General features: G+C 39.3%; 2 protein-coding genes across 2 annotated transcripts; one reads left to right on the forward strand and one right to left on the reverse strand.

Annotated features, from left to right (window-relative positions):
• Positions 1 to 589: 589 nt before the first annotated feature.
• On the reverse strand, positions 590 to 4,365 carry med6 (mediator complex subunit 6). Its single transcript, XM_074692173.1, has 8 exons — positions 4,257 to 4,365; positions 2,905 to 3,064; positions 2,692 to 2,783; positions 2,421 to 2,503; positions 2,190 to 2,298; positions 1,697 to 1,812; positions 1,525 to 1,552; positions 590 to 1,298 (listed from the first exon to the last, which is right to left on the reverse strand). The coding sequence occupies exons 1-8, from the start codon at positions 4,276 to 4,278 to the stop codon at positions 1,168 to 1,170; spliced, it is 741 nt and encodes a 246-aa protein (XP_074548274.1). The 5' UTR covers positions 4,279 to 4,365; the 3' UTR covers positions 590 to 1,167.
• A 168-nt stretch (positions 4,366 to 4,533) lies between these two features.
• On the forward strand, positions 4,534 to 11,307 carry ttc9 (tetratricopeptide repeat domain 9). The gene is made up of 4 exons (XM_074692174.1): positions 4,534 to 4,672; positions 7,277 to 7,937; positions 8,291 to 8,473; positions 10,438 to 11,307. The coding sequence occupies exons 2-4, from the start codon at positions 7,469 to 7,471 to the stop codon at positions 10,518 to 10,520; spliced, it is 735 nt and encodes a 244-aa protein (XP_074548275.1). The 5' UTR covers positions 4,534 to 4,672; positions 7,277 to 7,468; the 3' UTR covers positions 10,521 to 11,307.
• Positions 11,308 to 12,983: the final 1,676 nt, after the last annotated feature.

A 12,983-nucleotide genomic window follows, 5' to 3' on the forward strand; every position in this document is an offset into this window, starting at 1 on the left:
TGTAACTATTTGTCTTTTAGGTCATGTTTGTTTATTTTTCCCTCAAGGCAGCTTCATGAATGCAATGAGTGTTTCCCTTTCCCACAATGATTTTTTAGGAAAGCTGTAAAAAAAAATCATTGTCAGTTTCGTTTCCTCAGTTTGATGTTCCTCTTCTTTACTGTACACTACTCACCTGACTGTGACACAACGTAATGAAGCAGAAAGCATGTCTGAAATATAATGAAACAGTTGGTGAGTGGAGTAAATCTGATCAAATGGCGACACCTGCTGCCCAGAATCAGTACACAATTTAAAGCCAAGACAGTTTTAACTTTAAACCATCTGTACGGGCCATTCCACACTGTGTTTTTATACTCCATATTTTCCCCTGCCCTTATTCTATCCTCCTTTTTTTATTCTACTGAAATCATCTGGAAAGATGAAATAGAGTTATTCAGTGGAAAGCTGCATGATATGATAGCATTGAGATGTTAATCTTAAATTAGCTCAGCTGCAGCACGTCTTAGATTTATCTGAATGAGATCATAAGGAAAAACAATCAGGCAAGGCTTAAGGTTGAAAACAATCAAAAGCAGTCGGATGGAGTGAAAAGTTTATTTTTTTAATACAAAACACAAAAATCAGAGAATACTTTAAGTCAAAGACAGATTATTCTGTAAATAATAAAAGGGGCAGAAGTTGGGGAGCTGTTTGTCTTTACAGATGAGATAATGCATCTTGACATGTATCCTTGTGAAGCTCAAAAAGTATTAACTTGTCCTTTAAAGTTACAACAACACAAATATTAAGCTGATGTCGGCAGTAAACTGACACTGGTGCTGAGGTCAGCTTATCACCAGAAACCTCCATCCTTAGCAAATGCTGCTAAATGCCTGCTGGCATCCAGTTAACATTCAGTTAACCCTTTGTGTGTTTGTCAGTGTGTTTGTTACAGCAGCTTGAAATAAACACGATGCCACGCCTGTCTGATGATTCAGATTGAGGTCTTAGAGTGAAATGAGTCCATGTACTGCCCTTTGTGATTACACAGTGAGAATAGATGGAGTGAGCAGAGAGGCAGACAATCTCAGAGTTTTATCAAAAAAAGAATGAAATGATTCCTGAGCTGTTCTTTCAGTAGGACTTCATATTTTTGATCTGCATCCTCCCACAGTGTGAGTAGTTTCACTGCAGCCTGGCTCTCTTCTCAGGGGGCGGTTTGCTTGGCGGGGCCGGAGCAGAGGACTTTGTGGCCGGTTCTCTTTCCTCTTGTTTTACAGTTTCTGTTGGAGGTTCAGGCTCCTTCTTCACCTCAACTGCAACACAAGAGTGTGACATTAAAAAAAACATGTAGGTTACATCACAGTTAAATACAAAGGTAAACAATATAATACTTCATTTCAAGAACATTTAGTACTGTACAGGGAAGATTCCAAATGGGACTATATCACTTCAGACTGGAAGTACCACCCTTATGAGATGTATTTGCTCTATTACATCATTTTAGGAACAGAACATCATATCATTATTTCAAGATCCTACCTGGAATAGGCTTCTCTCCAGGCTTGGGCTGAAATTATAGAACATAAAAATATATTATTACTTAAAATCAGTAACACTTAAACAAAGGAAGTCTTTTTAAAGGGAATAACTGATGAAAATATAGAGTTTTATGAACATATAAGTAACTGTTCTCAGTTGATGTTACTGTTACCTGATAAAATGTCGGTGGAAACTTGGATCTGAGGTCCAAAAGGAGAGTGTCAACACGGTGCCTCTGAAACAGTGAACTTGGTTCCTCCTTCTTTTTAGACTTTGGCTTGGCTTTTTCTAAAAAAAATAAAAGAGACTTTTAATCAGTCTTGGCTCAATCAATCACATTGATCTTCCTTAAAAACATAGTTTTGGCTCTGGTACTCATCAGCGGTCATGATTCATCTTGTTACAGGATCTGCTGTTTTATCACGAAGCATTTTACCGGGAAACTTCCTGACAACTACCTTCTAAAAGACTGAAAGACTCCTGTGCACTGATGCAGGGAAAGACATTTTTTGTCCATAAAATAATGTCCCTGGTCTTAAACTAGAAACCATCCCTGCTTTTGAATTTTTAGGTGTTCCTTTAAGGGTTTCAGGTCTCTGAGGCTTGTTTCTGTAGGAAAAAAGCTGCTTGAGTACACAAATATAAATGAACTACAATGACCTCACCTCTCTCCTCTTGGTCTTTGAAGTGCCACCAGTATCCTTTTGATGGGTGGTAGCGGCAGTATGACATGGCTTCATCAAAAGCAGACTGGATTCCATGGACAGCAGACAACTAAAACACATGAGAGTCATGTTAATCACCATGAAACACTTGCCATTTCTTCACACCTCTTCCTTCAGCCTGTTTTCTTTTTAAGTGCAACGTTTTGTATCGAGTCAAGTTATAATTCTTACCGCTCTGGAGCTGATCACTGTTCCCAGATCTGGGGCCTGATATACCACTCCCGCTATGATGTAGTAGTCCGCCAAGGGGATTTCTGCGGAAGACACATCAGAAGCAGACAGAATCCTCAAACACATGCAAAGATGCATTATTTTAGTTAGCTGATGACAGGAAGTAACCAATGATCATATTCCTGCTCATAGAAAAGTTAATATTTTATCAAACAGAAGCACTCATGCACTTTGTACACTCACTGATCCTTATCTAAGAAGCAGTTCTCACCTTGTGTCGGCGACTGCCTCTGTTGTTTACGGATTATATAAAGAATTGGCTCCTGAGCATGAAGAAGAATGTACTCCACTCCCACCATCTGACTGAGATAAGACAGAAACAATGTTTGCTGTTGGTCATGTGAACGAAGGCTGTTTTCATTTTTTGTTCTCCTACTAACCAGTGTGTCTCGTAAAAAATCCCTTATGTGTGGGAGAAACTTACTTCAGATGTTCCAGGCTAAGCCGCTGCATTTTCACCACCTCATTGTTACAGGTTCGGTCATAGAACGGGTTGCTCCTCTCAGAGAAGTAGTCTAGGACATTTCCAGGGTTGAGAATTGGTACCCAGCCGCTGTCCACCCATGAAATCCCCAAAAGGTTGTCTGTGGATTAAATGGTAAAAACTTATTCCTGAACTGAGGGCTAGTCAACTTATCCACATTTATCACCGACACAGCAGCTTGCCCTGCAGTTTTTATATTGCCATCTACACCCTCCAGTTCCAGGTATCAGGAGTCTTTTTGAGACATCAGGAAGCATCTCAAAATACAATTTAAATTCTAAAGGTTATGGTTATTTGGTCTCTTCACATTACTCCACACTTGTTTATGTGTTTCTACTTTTACTGAATCGATATTGTCTACTTGAGCCTTTTTATTATTCTTTAGTACTTTTAACTTCTATAGTAACAATGGTTATTTGCTGTCAAAAATCCACCTGTTTCAAAATTTCAGTTTTTTCAATAAGAATTACTCTTGTTAACCATTTTTTAAACATTTTTTTTTCTTGCATTAACAGATTTGTGTCTGATTCAATGATGGTTATGTTTTTCAGTCTTGGTAAAAGCACTTTGTAATCATTTAGTTTTAAAAGCACCATAAAAAAAAAAAAAAAAAAAAAAAAAAAATCAATAAATAATTTGTATTTGTGAGTGTTGGAGTATCAATAAACGATTGGATTGTAATCGGTCAGTCGCATAATATATTTATAGCAAGGGAAGTATCTTCGGCTGTCAAGGCTTTGGTCTGGCCTGACACCTACACCCTCATACCACATAGTATACAGACAGAGTGAAAACTGGCTGCACTAACTACTCGATCGTATTGTGAACGTTTTTTTTAGTTATTTTGCAGTAATATGTTTAGTAACTAGCTTAAAAATGTACCACATGGACTTTAAATACAGACTGCCTATTTATCTTTATCACAAAGATGCTGCTGTGTATTGCTAGCCATCAGTTGCTCCCTTTAACGCAGTACCAGGGATCAGCAATAACCACTAAAAGCAGGTAAGGAGATATTAAACTTCTATTTAATTTAAGATGTAGACGTGATTCTCTTCTATTCAAGTTTCATAATGATAAAAACACTTTAACAGCTCCAATGAATTCGTACGTTATGCTAACTGTTGCTAATGCTAGCTTTCCTTGAACAAGTATTTGGACAAGCCGATTAAATGAGTCTTTTACTGCTACGTAATGATGTGTTAGTTGTTCTGTTATTCTGTGGACATCTAGTATCAGAGAAAACGTGTTTGAAATATTTCCAAAAGTAAATTTAACGTGTATTTACGAACCTCTGAAATCTACCGACGCCATGATGTAAACAATTGTCCATTAGAGAGTGCGTCACAAGGTCCGCGACCGGTCGTGGTTTGATTATGTCACACTTATTGTTCAGTAGCTGAAAACCTACCTTCTGTCAAGACCACACAGTTAAATCAAATACACTGAGAAAAAAATATAATCATCCATGTTAATTCTCCTTTTGTGCAATAATATGTTAAAGCAGTTTCCATATTTCTTGATGTAGGGCGGATTTAAGGTAAATTAGGAAAACAGCACTGTGTTTTCTACTTTTTAAGGTAAAATCAAACGCAGTTAATGCAGGGACCGTGCTTTGGAATTTAGTGACTTAATTACATGAAAAAATGGTGTGAGATCACATGGGAAGGCATGACCAGCATCAAACTGGAAGTTGGAAAAATAGGAGGTAAGAGAAATTTCATATGCTTTGTCTTGCTTTAATGAAAGGGTATGTATTCTAAATGCATAATTTATTGCACGTACAAACTATAGCATATAAATATAAACGATTAACAAAATAAAAAAGCATGTTTCAGGTCATTTGAGATACTATTTACATGATAATATTATAAAACTAAACACTAGTGTATTCATTTAGTCTTTAATAAGCACCAATTCAACAAGATGCAGATAAAGATAAACTTTGAAGTACATCATATTTTAAAGATTTATGAACATACTTTAATTATGAGCTAATCTCACAATTTGGTCATGTTAAGACCTTAAAATTTGCACAAAATACCCTTAGACTGATCTGTTTGACTTGATTATTTAAATAAAGTCAGTTATTTAATGCAAACAAATCAGGACCTCAGTGTTAAGTGCAGTTGTGGTGGCAAAGCAACAATTATTATCTAACAAACGTTAGAGCGAGTGTTTTGTCTTTATATAACTGTCTAATCTATGGTTCATCCTCTATTCATACTTAATTTAATGCCAGTGCAAACAAGAGTGGGAAATACTCAGTTTCACTTTTTTTAAATTCAGTAAATTCAGCCAAACCTGTCATAAATTAATAATTTTGTGCCAACTATATTGAGAGGTTAAATAATAAAACACAATTTAGTTTTTCATATACAAAGGAGACACTTGAAGAATTCAGGAATGTGCCATATCCTGGGATATATTTATAGGTCATGTTAAGAATATGATCACAAGGTGCAGTTAGAAAAATTGTCACAGTATACCTGAATTCACCTTATGTCACAACATCGACTTGTTTAAAGAAAGGGGGAATTTTCAAATAACTCGTAACAATCTGGATCTCTATTGAAACATTAGGTCATATTTCTTTGCTTTCATGCTTCATGGTTTTTTATTTCTGTTCAGCAGCATTTGCTCCAGAGAGTTAGAATTCCAGAGACACACCCGGACAGCTGAGTTCACAGCCCTTTGAGTGTGACAGGACAGATAAATTAAAGCATAGTGACTTCATGCTTACACACACACACTCAATAATGTTGATGACAGTCAAAATGAGAAGCTCTTTTGTCGTGACGAAAAAGGGAAAAACCGTGTTTTTCATCTAGCTGTCTGCAGCCCCCATCATAATGAAAGGCTTTTAACACTATTACCCAGCATAAACCCGGTCTGGATGACATCATAGCCTGTCATTATGGGCTGCAGCCTGTGATGAGTGTGTCCAAAGTGGCTGCACAGGAGGAGAGCTGTGAGGGAGAACAGCAGGCTGCAGGCGGCTCAGGCGAGAGACGACAGGCTTGATGATCTTTATCTGATTCATCTTAGCAGAGATGACTGCATTCCTCTAATTTCAGATAAAAGCGACAGACTGAGAGAGATGTTTAGGTGGAAGGAGGGGGTGATGCTCGCTGCTGCCAAGTGCTCCTCTTACTGTTAGAGGAGGCTGATATATCACTATTTCCAAGAGAATTTGCATGGGTGGTCCAGAGAGACAGCTCAGAATCTGATAAAATAATCCAATATTTATAGTTGATATGCTCTCAGATCAGAAAGACAGTGCTTTAGAAATGAGGGACACTAAAATATCCTGAATCTTTGATGTGGCTCTCGTTAAAGATAATACAGTGACTGTAAGGGAAAAAACACAAAACACATCACTAGGGATGGGTACCTTTCATATATGAAACGATACGGCACCGATGCCTGGTACCTGGCAATCGGTGCCGGTACTCAACGGTACCAATTTTCGGTACTTTTTTGTGCTCATTTGGTAAAAAATATAAATTTGTTCAATAATATATTTTTTTGTTTTTCACTTCGAAACATTATTCTTTAATATATGGCCTCGTAATGCTGTGTTCATGTCCAGCATGGAAAATAGCCTACTCTTCCACTCCCTCACAGTCACAAAGTTGCATTTAGGTACCTAAACATGGTATCTTTTGATTTTTTGTGAATCGGTACCCGGTACTTTTGGCAGATTTCGGTCAGTACCTATATTTAATTTGGTACCCATCCCTACATATAACTTAACTGAGAGGTTTTTTGACTATACAGTTTGGGCTCACATATGCACAATCTTCTTATATATGATACAACCAGAAAAGGGATGGTAGTTGACTAAACTTGGCAGCAGTGTGACTCACAGCCCCCTACCTCCCCCTTAATGTCTTATTTGTAAAAATCGTGCTACACATTAAAAGAGGCCTGTAAAAATAAAAAAATGACTGATATTAAATGAAAAGTCTGACTTAAAGGGCAAAAATACCCAGATAAAGATATATTAATGTCAGTTAAAGGTTTAATTTAGGGTTAACTACAATAAATAATGATAGAGATGAATAAATAAAGTTTAGTTGGCCATATTAACTAAAATGTAAGCTTGTTTAATAATAACACAAATTTTAGCTGCAAATTATCACTTCAATAAGATTATCTTCACGACAAAGAAACATTGTCAATGCAGTCTGGTTTTAACACAGAGAGGTAATGAAATTTTTCAGATAAACAGATGATGAAATTAAACCTCTCCTCTTCCTGCTGGTGGACCCCCATGGGACCGCTGGCCTTGTATTTATCCACCAATCAGATCGTCGGGGAGGAAAAATACGACAGGCTGCTCGGAGGAGCGCGCATCGCAGGGTTGCGCACAGAGAAAGACGTAGCTGCGACACTGCTGGCGAGGAGGAGACGCGACTACATACGGCTATGAGGATGCAATGAGAGAGGCTCTGCTAATTTGCAGCCGTACGAGGGCAGGTTTGATCAAACACAGGCGACAATGAGCGTGATCCAGGCCGGACACGACAACAGGATGGACGGCGGCAGAGAAAGCGTCACCGACAGCGGCTCCCCGAGGCTCCTCCAGCAGTGCGCTCAGCCTCCACACAGCAGCAGCAGCCGGACCAAAGATGCCAGATACCAGCAGCAGCTCCAGCAGCAGCGGCATCATGGAGGGTCGATGCTCAAACAACCGTCGCACAACGAGCCGGCCGATGTCGTGAGGCGGGCGCTGGACTTCAAGTGCCAGGGAACGCAGTGCTACAAGGATAAGAAGTACCGAGAGGCGATCGGCAAGTACCACCGCGCTCTGCTGGAGATTAAAGGGCTGTGCAGGGTACTGGGGGACCCCGACTCCAAGCCGTCCGCGTCCCCCCTCCTGCCTACCATCAGCAAGTCCAGCACACTGACAGACGAGCAGAAGGGGGCCATGGAAAACGCAGAGTTGGAGTGTTACAACAGCTTGGCTGGTAATTTCCCCCTCACACATTTCTATACACACACACACGCACGCACGCACGCATGCACACGCACAGATTTATCTGCTCTCCTCTCAGCACAGAAAGATTCTGGGAATACTCCAGAGCTCATGAATGATTCATATCCAGCATGAGTCATTCCCAGGCTTACCCCACTATCCACTTCACTTTCTCTTCGTATTTATGGCACATATTTATTCACCCCTTAGCAAATCCACTAATTATACTGTATGTTTTTGGACCTACCCAAAGAATCCGCCCCATCTCGGTCCCGGACACACATGCTGTAATGAAATCCAAACATTGGCTCATGCTGTGTTAACTTTCCTCCCTCCTGTGTGCAGCCTGTTTGTTACAAATGGAGCTGGTGAACTACGAGCGGGTGAAGGAGTACTGCCTGAAAGTGCTTCACAAGGAGGGGAAGAACTTCAAAGCTCTGTACCGGTCCGGTGTGGCTTATTACCATCTTGGAGACTTCCAGAAAGCGCTGTTCTACCTGAAGGAGTCGCACAAACAGGAACCATCAGGTCAGGATTGATTTTAATGGTTGAAGGTCATCTCTTTGTGGCCTTTAATGACCTTTGATTGATATTCCACTTTTTGGACACGGTCACCTGTTTGGGTATCGACCTCCTCACTGGTATCTTATGAGAGCTAGTGTGCCGAGAACGTAAATTCAGTCCCTCATAAAATGAGCTGGTTCAAGGGTAATTATGTTAGAGATCATGTGTAACGAGCAAGCTGTGCAAGATTATGCTGGTCGATGATGGCCAATGATCTGTAAAGGCTGGAAGGATCTTTGTTAGGAGGAACAAGCTGCATCTTTAGAAATACATGTGCAGCAGATTTGAATCCTGGGTAAGAAATCTGCTGTTTCTCCAGTGTCCTCTTGAGGCTGGCTGGAAGTACCAGAAGTCACATACACACCAAGAAAAAAAAAGCTGATTTCGAAGCAGAAATTAACTTATTTACAGCCTGGTTCAAAACACATCTCCTGTCTGAGTCGCTAATTTCACTATCGGCACACACTGTACAGGGGGTGAATTTTTTTCTAACTCGTCCGTTCAGAGGAAATTAAGATCGCGAGCTCCCCCGATCAGGGGCACAGCTCAGGGTCACGTGACTGACAGGCACCCTATAGCTGTATGAGAAGCCCTCGCCACGACCAACATGGCCGCGATAGCCGATATGCTTCATTTTCCATTTCAGAAACACACAAGTGACATCGGGGAGACTACATCCATGTTTCACACAGTCTATGGTAAGGAAAGGTTTGAAAACATACCTTTCATTTACACAAAAAAAATACATTTAAAGGACAAATATGGTCTAGAACATAATTACTTTTTTAGGTATCAACAATTACGTCACTATTTCGATCAGAAGTGTAATTTCTCAGGCTTTCAACAACAGTGTGTAAGTTTTATAACATTTTGTGGATGCATACAGTTCATACATTACAGAAAAATAGGAAAGGGAAGCAGGGATAAGGCTCTCAGTGGAAGGTTGGGAAGAGATTTGCAGTTTTTGATGTTCCTCAACAAATTTGGTAAATTGGAGAGAGCATTGCTTTAAGACGCCATATCAAGAAAAGTACAAGAACCCAAGTCCAAGAGACAGCCTGGTTCAGGGGTGGCAAATCATTTTCATGTCTTTTTGTTGAATTTTGAAGGTCTTTCTCTCGGTAATGTTGTTTCCATAAAAGACAGGAGTGAAAAAAAGTTATTGCTGGCAGCTAGCAAATAGTCCATCACTAAAAAATGGCTCAATCCTCTACCACCTACAAGAGACGAGTGGTTCAATATTTCTTAGAAATCTTTAATATGGAGACCTACATTCTAAGGATTCAAAAAGACAAATTTTATCTCATCTGGAATAGGTGGATTGAATTTTTTGAGGAGCAGACTTTGTCTGACCCCACTATTAGTTATTCTTCTTCAACCTCTTAAGAGAAAGACACAATGTAAATGCAAACTCCCTTTGTTCATTTGTACATAGTTATTCATTTAGTGATGTAACATATGAGGATGTTATGTGGAGATTTATACACATTTAAAATGTACATAGCAACAATGATTATGTTCAACGGTATATTTTTGAAGAAAATGCTCAAACTTCTACATAAGTGTAAATATAAAAGACAGGAGAAGGACTTAGTATAAGAAATGCTTAATGAAAACGTCTTTTCCTACAAAAAATACAGTGGAAAAACTATATGCTCCTGTTCCTGGCACAGCTCCTCCTTTCACTCTCTCATATGTCAGTATTGTTTGTGACAGACTCTTTTAAAGCGGTGCAGGATAAACTCGAATCACAAGCTGTTGTATCTTTAAACAAACCTACATTTCCTAAAATAAGCTCCTGTCGTCACGTCTCTTTGTGACACGTGCCTCTGAGTTCAGTTCAGACGGGAGATTTATGAGCATATTGATGCACCGTTTCCCGCCTGAGCAGGAAATAAATCAGCTTCTTTCCTGTCTTTGTTTTCCAGACACCAATGTGATCCGCTACATCCAGCTGACAGAGATGAAGATTCGCCGAAACGCCCAAAGGGAAAAGAAAGAAGCGACATAAGCGCTTGCTGTCTGGTGACTCCTAACCTGTCGTGAATTTTAGCCCCTCGATGTGACACCTGGACCTTACACGCCACGAGTCACAGGTCTTGGTGTGAAGCGATTTTTCTGTTTGCTTTTGCCTTGCACAGCAGCCAATTACGTGATTGAACTTCATAATTGTGTGCTTGAAGCATTTTCACAAGTAATGGTACTGTTTTTGTTTCGAAACTGCCAAATTTGTCTTCTATGAACCCTTCTAGAGTATTTTTAAACAGAAGAAACTGATGCACTGCCAGTCCAAACACTGCACATACAGGCCAAGACTTGTGATAGAGACAGGACCAACAAGGTCCTGAGAGTGAATCCAGCATGTTTACCAGTGAAGCGTTACTGTAATCTAGCACGAACCCTCGCACAAGATGTCCTTTGAATGGCAAGAGAATGAGTAACAACCGCCCACACTTCTGTCACCTTACTTTGATTTTGAAAGTACAACAAAAGATAACGATTTTTTTATATTCTTGATTTTATCTGAAGTGCTTTCAGCCGGTGGGATTCTAAAAAAATGTGGAGGCGAGGACATCAAGCTCACGTGGTTGCTAGAGTCAGTAGGAACTGAAGAGACATATCACAAAATGTAAATAGGCAACTTTATAAAAACCACAAAAATATAACGGAGAGGCAAGTTGTGTGTGTGCGTGCGTGTGTATTAATGCCAAAACAAAGCACTTCATCCACAGCCTTTTCTGTATCAACAAATACTGTATGTTTACTGTAAAGGTATGCGTGTAATAAATGTGTGTATTGATTCAAATATCTCATAGTGCTTCCATTTTACTTCTTTATTTAATTTTCAGTTTTGTGGTGGTTATATTAAGGATAATTTAACATATATATAGAGAAGGGTTTGCATCTTAACAAACTAAGAATGCATTAATGTAAAAAACAATCAACAGGTATGACAGAGGGTTAGGGTCACAATAATAGTGATTAAAAAAAAAGTTTGGAGAATAAAGTTGGAATGTATGAGGTTAATGCTGAAATAAAGACTTAATGCACACAAAGGCCAGAGTATGTCTTAAAGGACAATAAGAGTCATGTTAAGGCATAATACAGAAAACAAGTCTTCAAAAGGGGTTATAATTTTTGCAATTATGGTTAAAATAAGGTCATAATGTAGGAGATTAGGGTCAAACTTAAGTTATTTAATTATATTAAAGTCAAAATGAAGTTTTTATGTAACAAACAAGAAAAGCACTCAAAAAAGGCATACTGTGATTGTCACCAACACTTTAGTCCTACTTTAATGTTATACTCCCTTTCAGCAGACTGTCTGCTACAATTTGGTGTTAGTTGCAGGTTTGTACGATAATTTGTTACCTGATAGTGTTAAAAATTATGATGACCCAGTACATATTTCATATTCTGGAACTTGGTATCCAGAATATTGCCAGGATCTGGATCGTACTTTTACATCTGTCAGTAATTATGGTGACCTTATCTTGTATTGTTTTGCAAAGCAATCCGACCATTTATGGTGGAGTTATATACACATATGGTAAAAACGGCCCTATCTCACAATGATAAAGAATCCTTAAAAATAATCCTGGATCCAGTCGGTGATCCAGATCACCTCCAAAATGTAATCACTCCTTTCTTATACCATTTTGAACATTTCCTGAAAATTTCATCAACATCTGTTTGTTACTTTTTGAGTTATGTTGTTCACAGACAAACAAACTCTCCCAAAAACATGACCCCCTTGGTGGAGGTAAATAAGAGATAAAATGAAGTCATTACATTAAAGTTGAAATGAAGTTAAATAACAAGATTAACATAAAAAAAAGGTTACATCATGAGATCTGAGCCAAATTAAAGTCTCAGTGTGTGATGTTGGGGCTGCACGGTGGTGCAACGGTTAGCGCTGCAGCCTCACAGCAAGAAGGTCACCGGTTCAAATCCCCACCTCGGCCGGTGGCTCTTTCTGTGTGGAGTTTGCATGTTCTCCCCGTGCATGCGTGGGTTCTCTCCGGGTACTCCGGCTTCCTCCCACAGTCCAAAAACATGCTTACCAGGTTAATTGGTCACACCAAATTGTCCCTAGGTGTGAGTGTGTGCGTGCATGGTTGTTTGTCTATGTGTCAGCCCTGCGATTGACTGGCGACCAGTCCAGGGTGTACCCTGCCTCTCGCCCAATGATTGCTGGGATAGGCTCCAGCCACCCGCGACCCTAAACAGGGCAAGCGGTATAGAAAATGGATGGATGGATGGATGGAGTGTGTGATGTTGAAGCTGTTAATTAAGATAAATTCTGGAATAAGCAACTAATGTATAAAGATCATAGCCAAAATAAAGTTATGTACTAGAATACAGAAAAAAAAGCTACGTCATGTGATCGAGTCAAAATAAAGTCGCAATGTATGAGATTAAAGTCAGAATCAAGTAAAACTTTTGGAGATAAAGTTAGTTAAAATTAAGTTGT

The sequence above is a fragment of the Halichoeres trimaculatus genome, unplaced genomic scaffold, assembly GCF_033239565.1.
Source record: "Halichoeres trimaculatus isolate MK-OKI-2021-1 unplaced genomic scaffold, fHalTri1.1 fHalTri1_scaffold_17, whole genome shotgun sequence".
Taxonomy (NCBI): Eukaryota; Metazoa; Chordata; class Actinopteri; order Labriformes; family Labridae; genus Halichoeres; species Halichoeres trimaculatus.

What these genes read in the sequence shown, in the direction of transcription:
- med6 (XM_074692173.1), bottom strand. Translation starts at nt 4,278, where the DNA reads ATGGCGTCGGTAGATTTCAGAG. An exon ending in GGCGTCGGTAGATTTCAGAG is followed by an intron (nt 3,065 to 4,256) that starts GTTCGTAAATAC and finishes TTTAATCCACAG; the next exon opens with ACAACCTTTTGGGGATTTCA. An exon ending in CAAAGACCAAGAGGAGAGAG is followed by an intron (nt 1,813 to 2,189) that starts GTGAGGTCATTG and finishes TATTTTTTTTAG; the next exon opens with AAAAAGCCAAGCCAAAGTCT.
- ttc9 (XM_074692174.1), top strand. Translation starts at nt 7,469, where the DNA reads ATGAGCGTGATCCAGGCCGGACACGACAACAGGATGGACGGCGGCAGA. An exon ending in GTGTTACAACAGCTTGGCTG is followed by an intron (nt 7,938 to 8,290) that starts GTAATTTCCCCC and finishes TCCTGTGTGCAG; the next exon opens with CCTGTTTGTTACAAATGGAG. An exon ending in GCACAAACAGGAACCATCAG is followed by an intron (nt 8,474 to 10,437) that starts GTCAGGATTGAT and finishes TTTGTTTTCCAG; the next exon opens with ACACCAATGTGATCCGCTAC.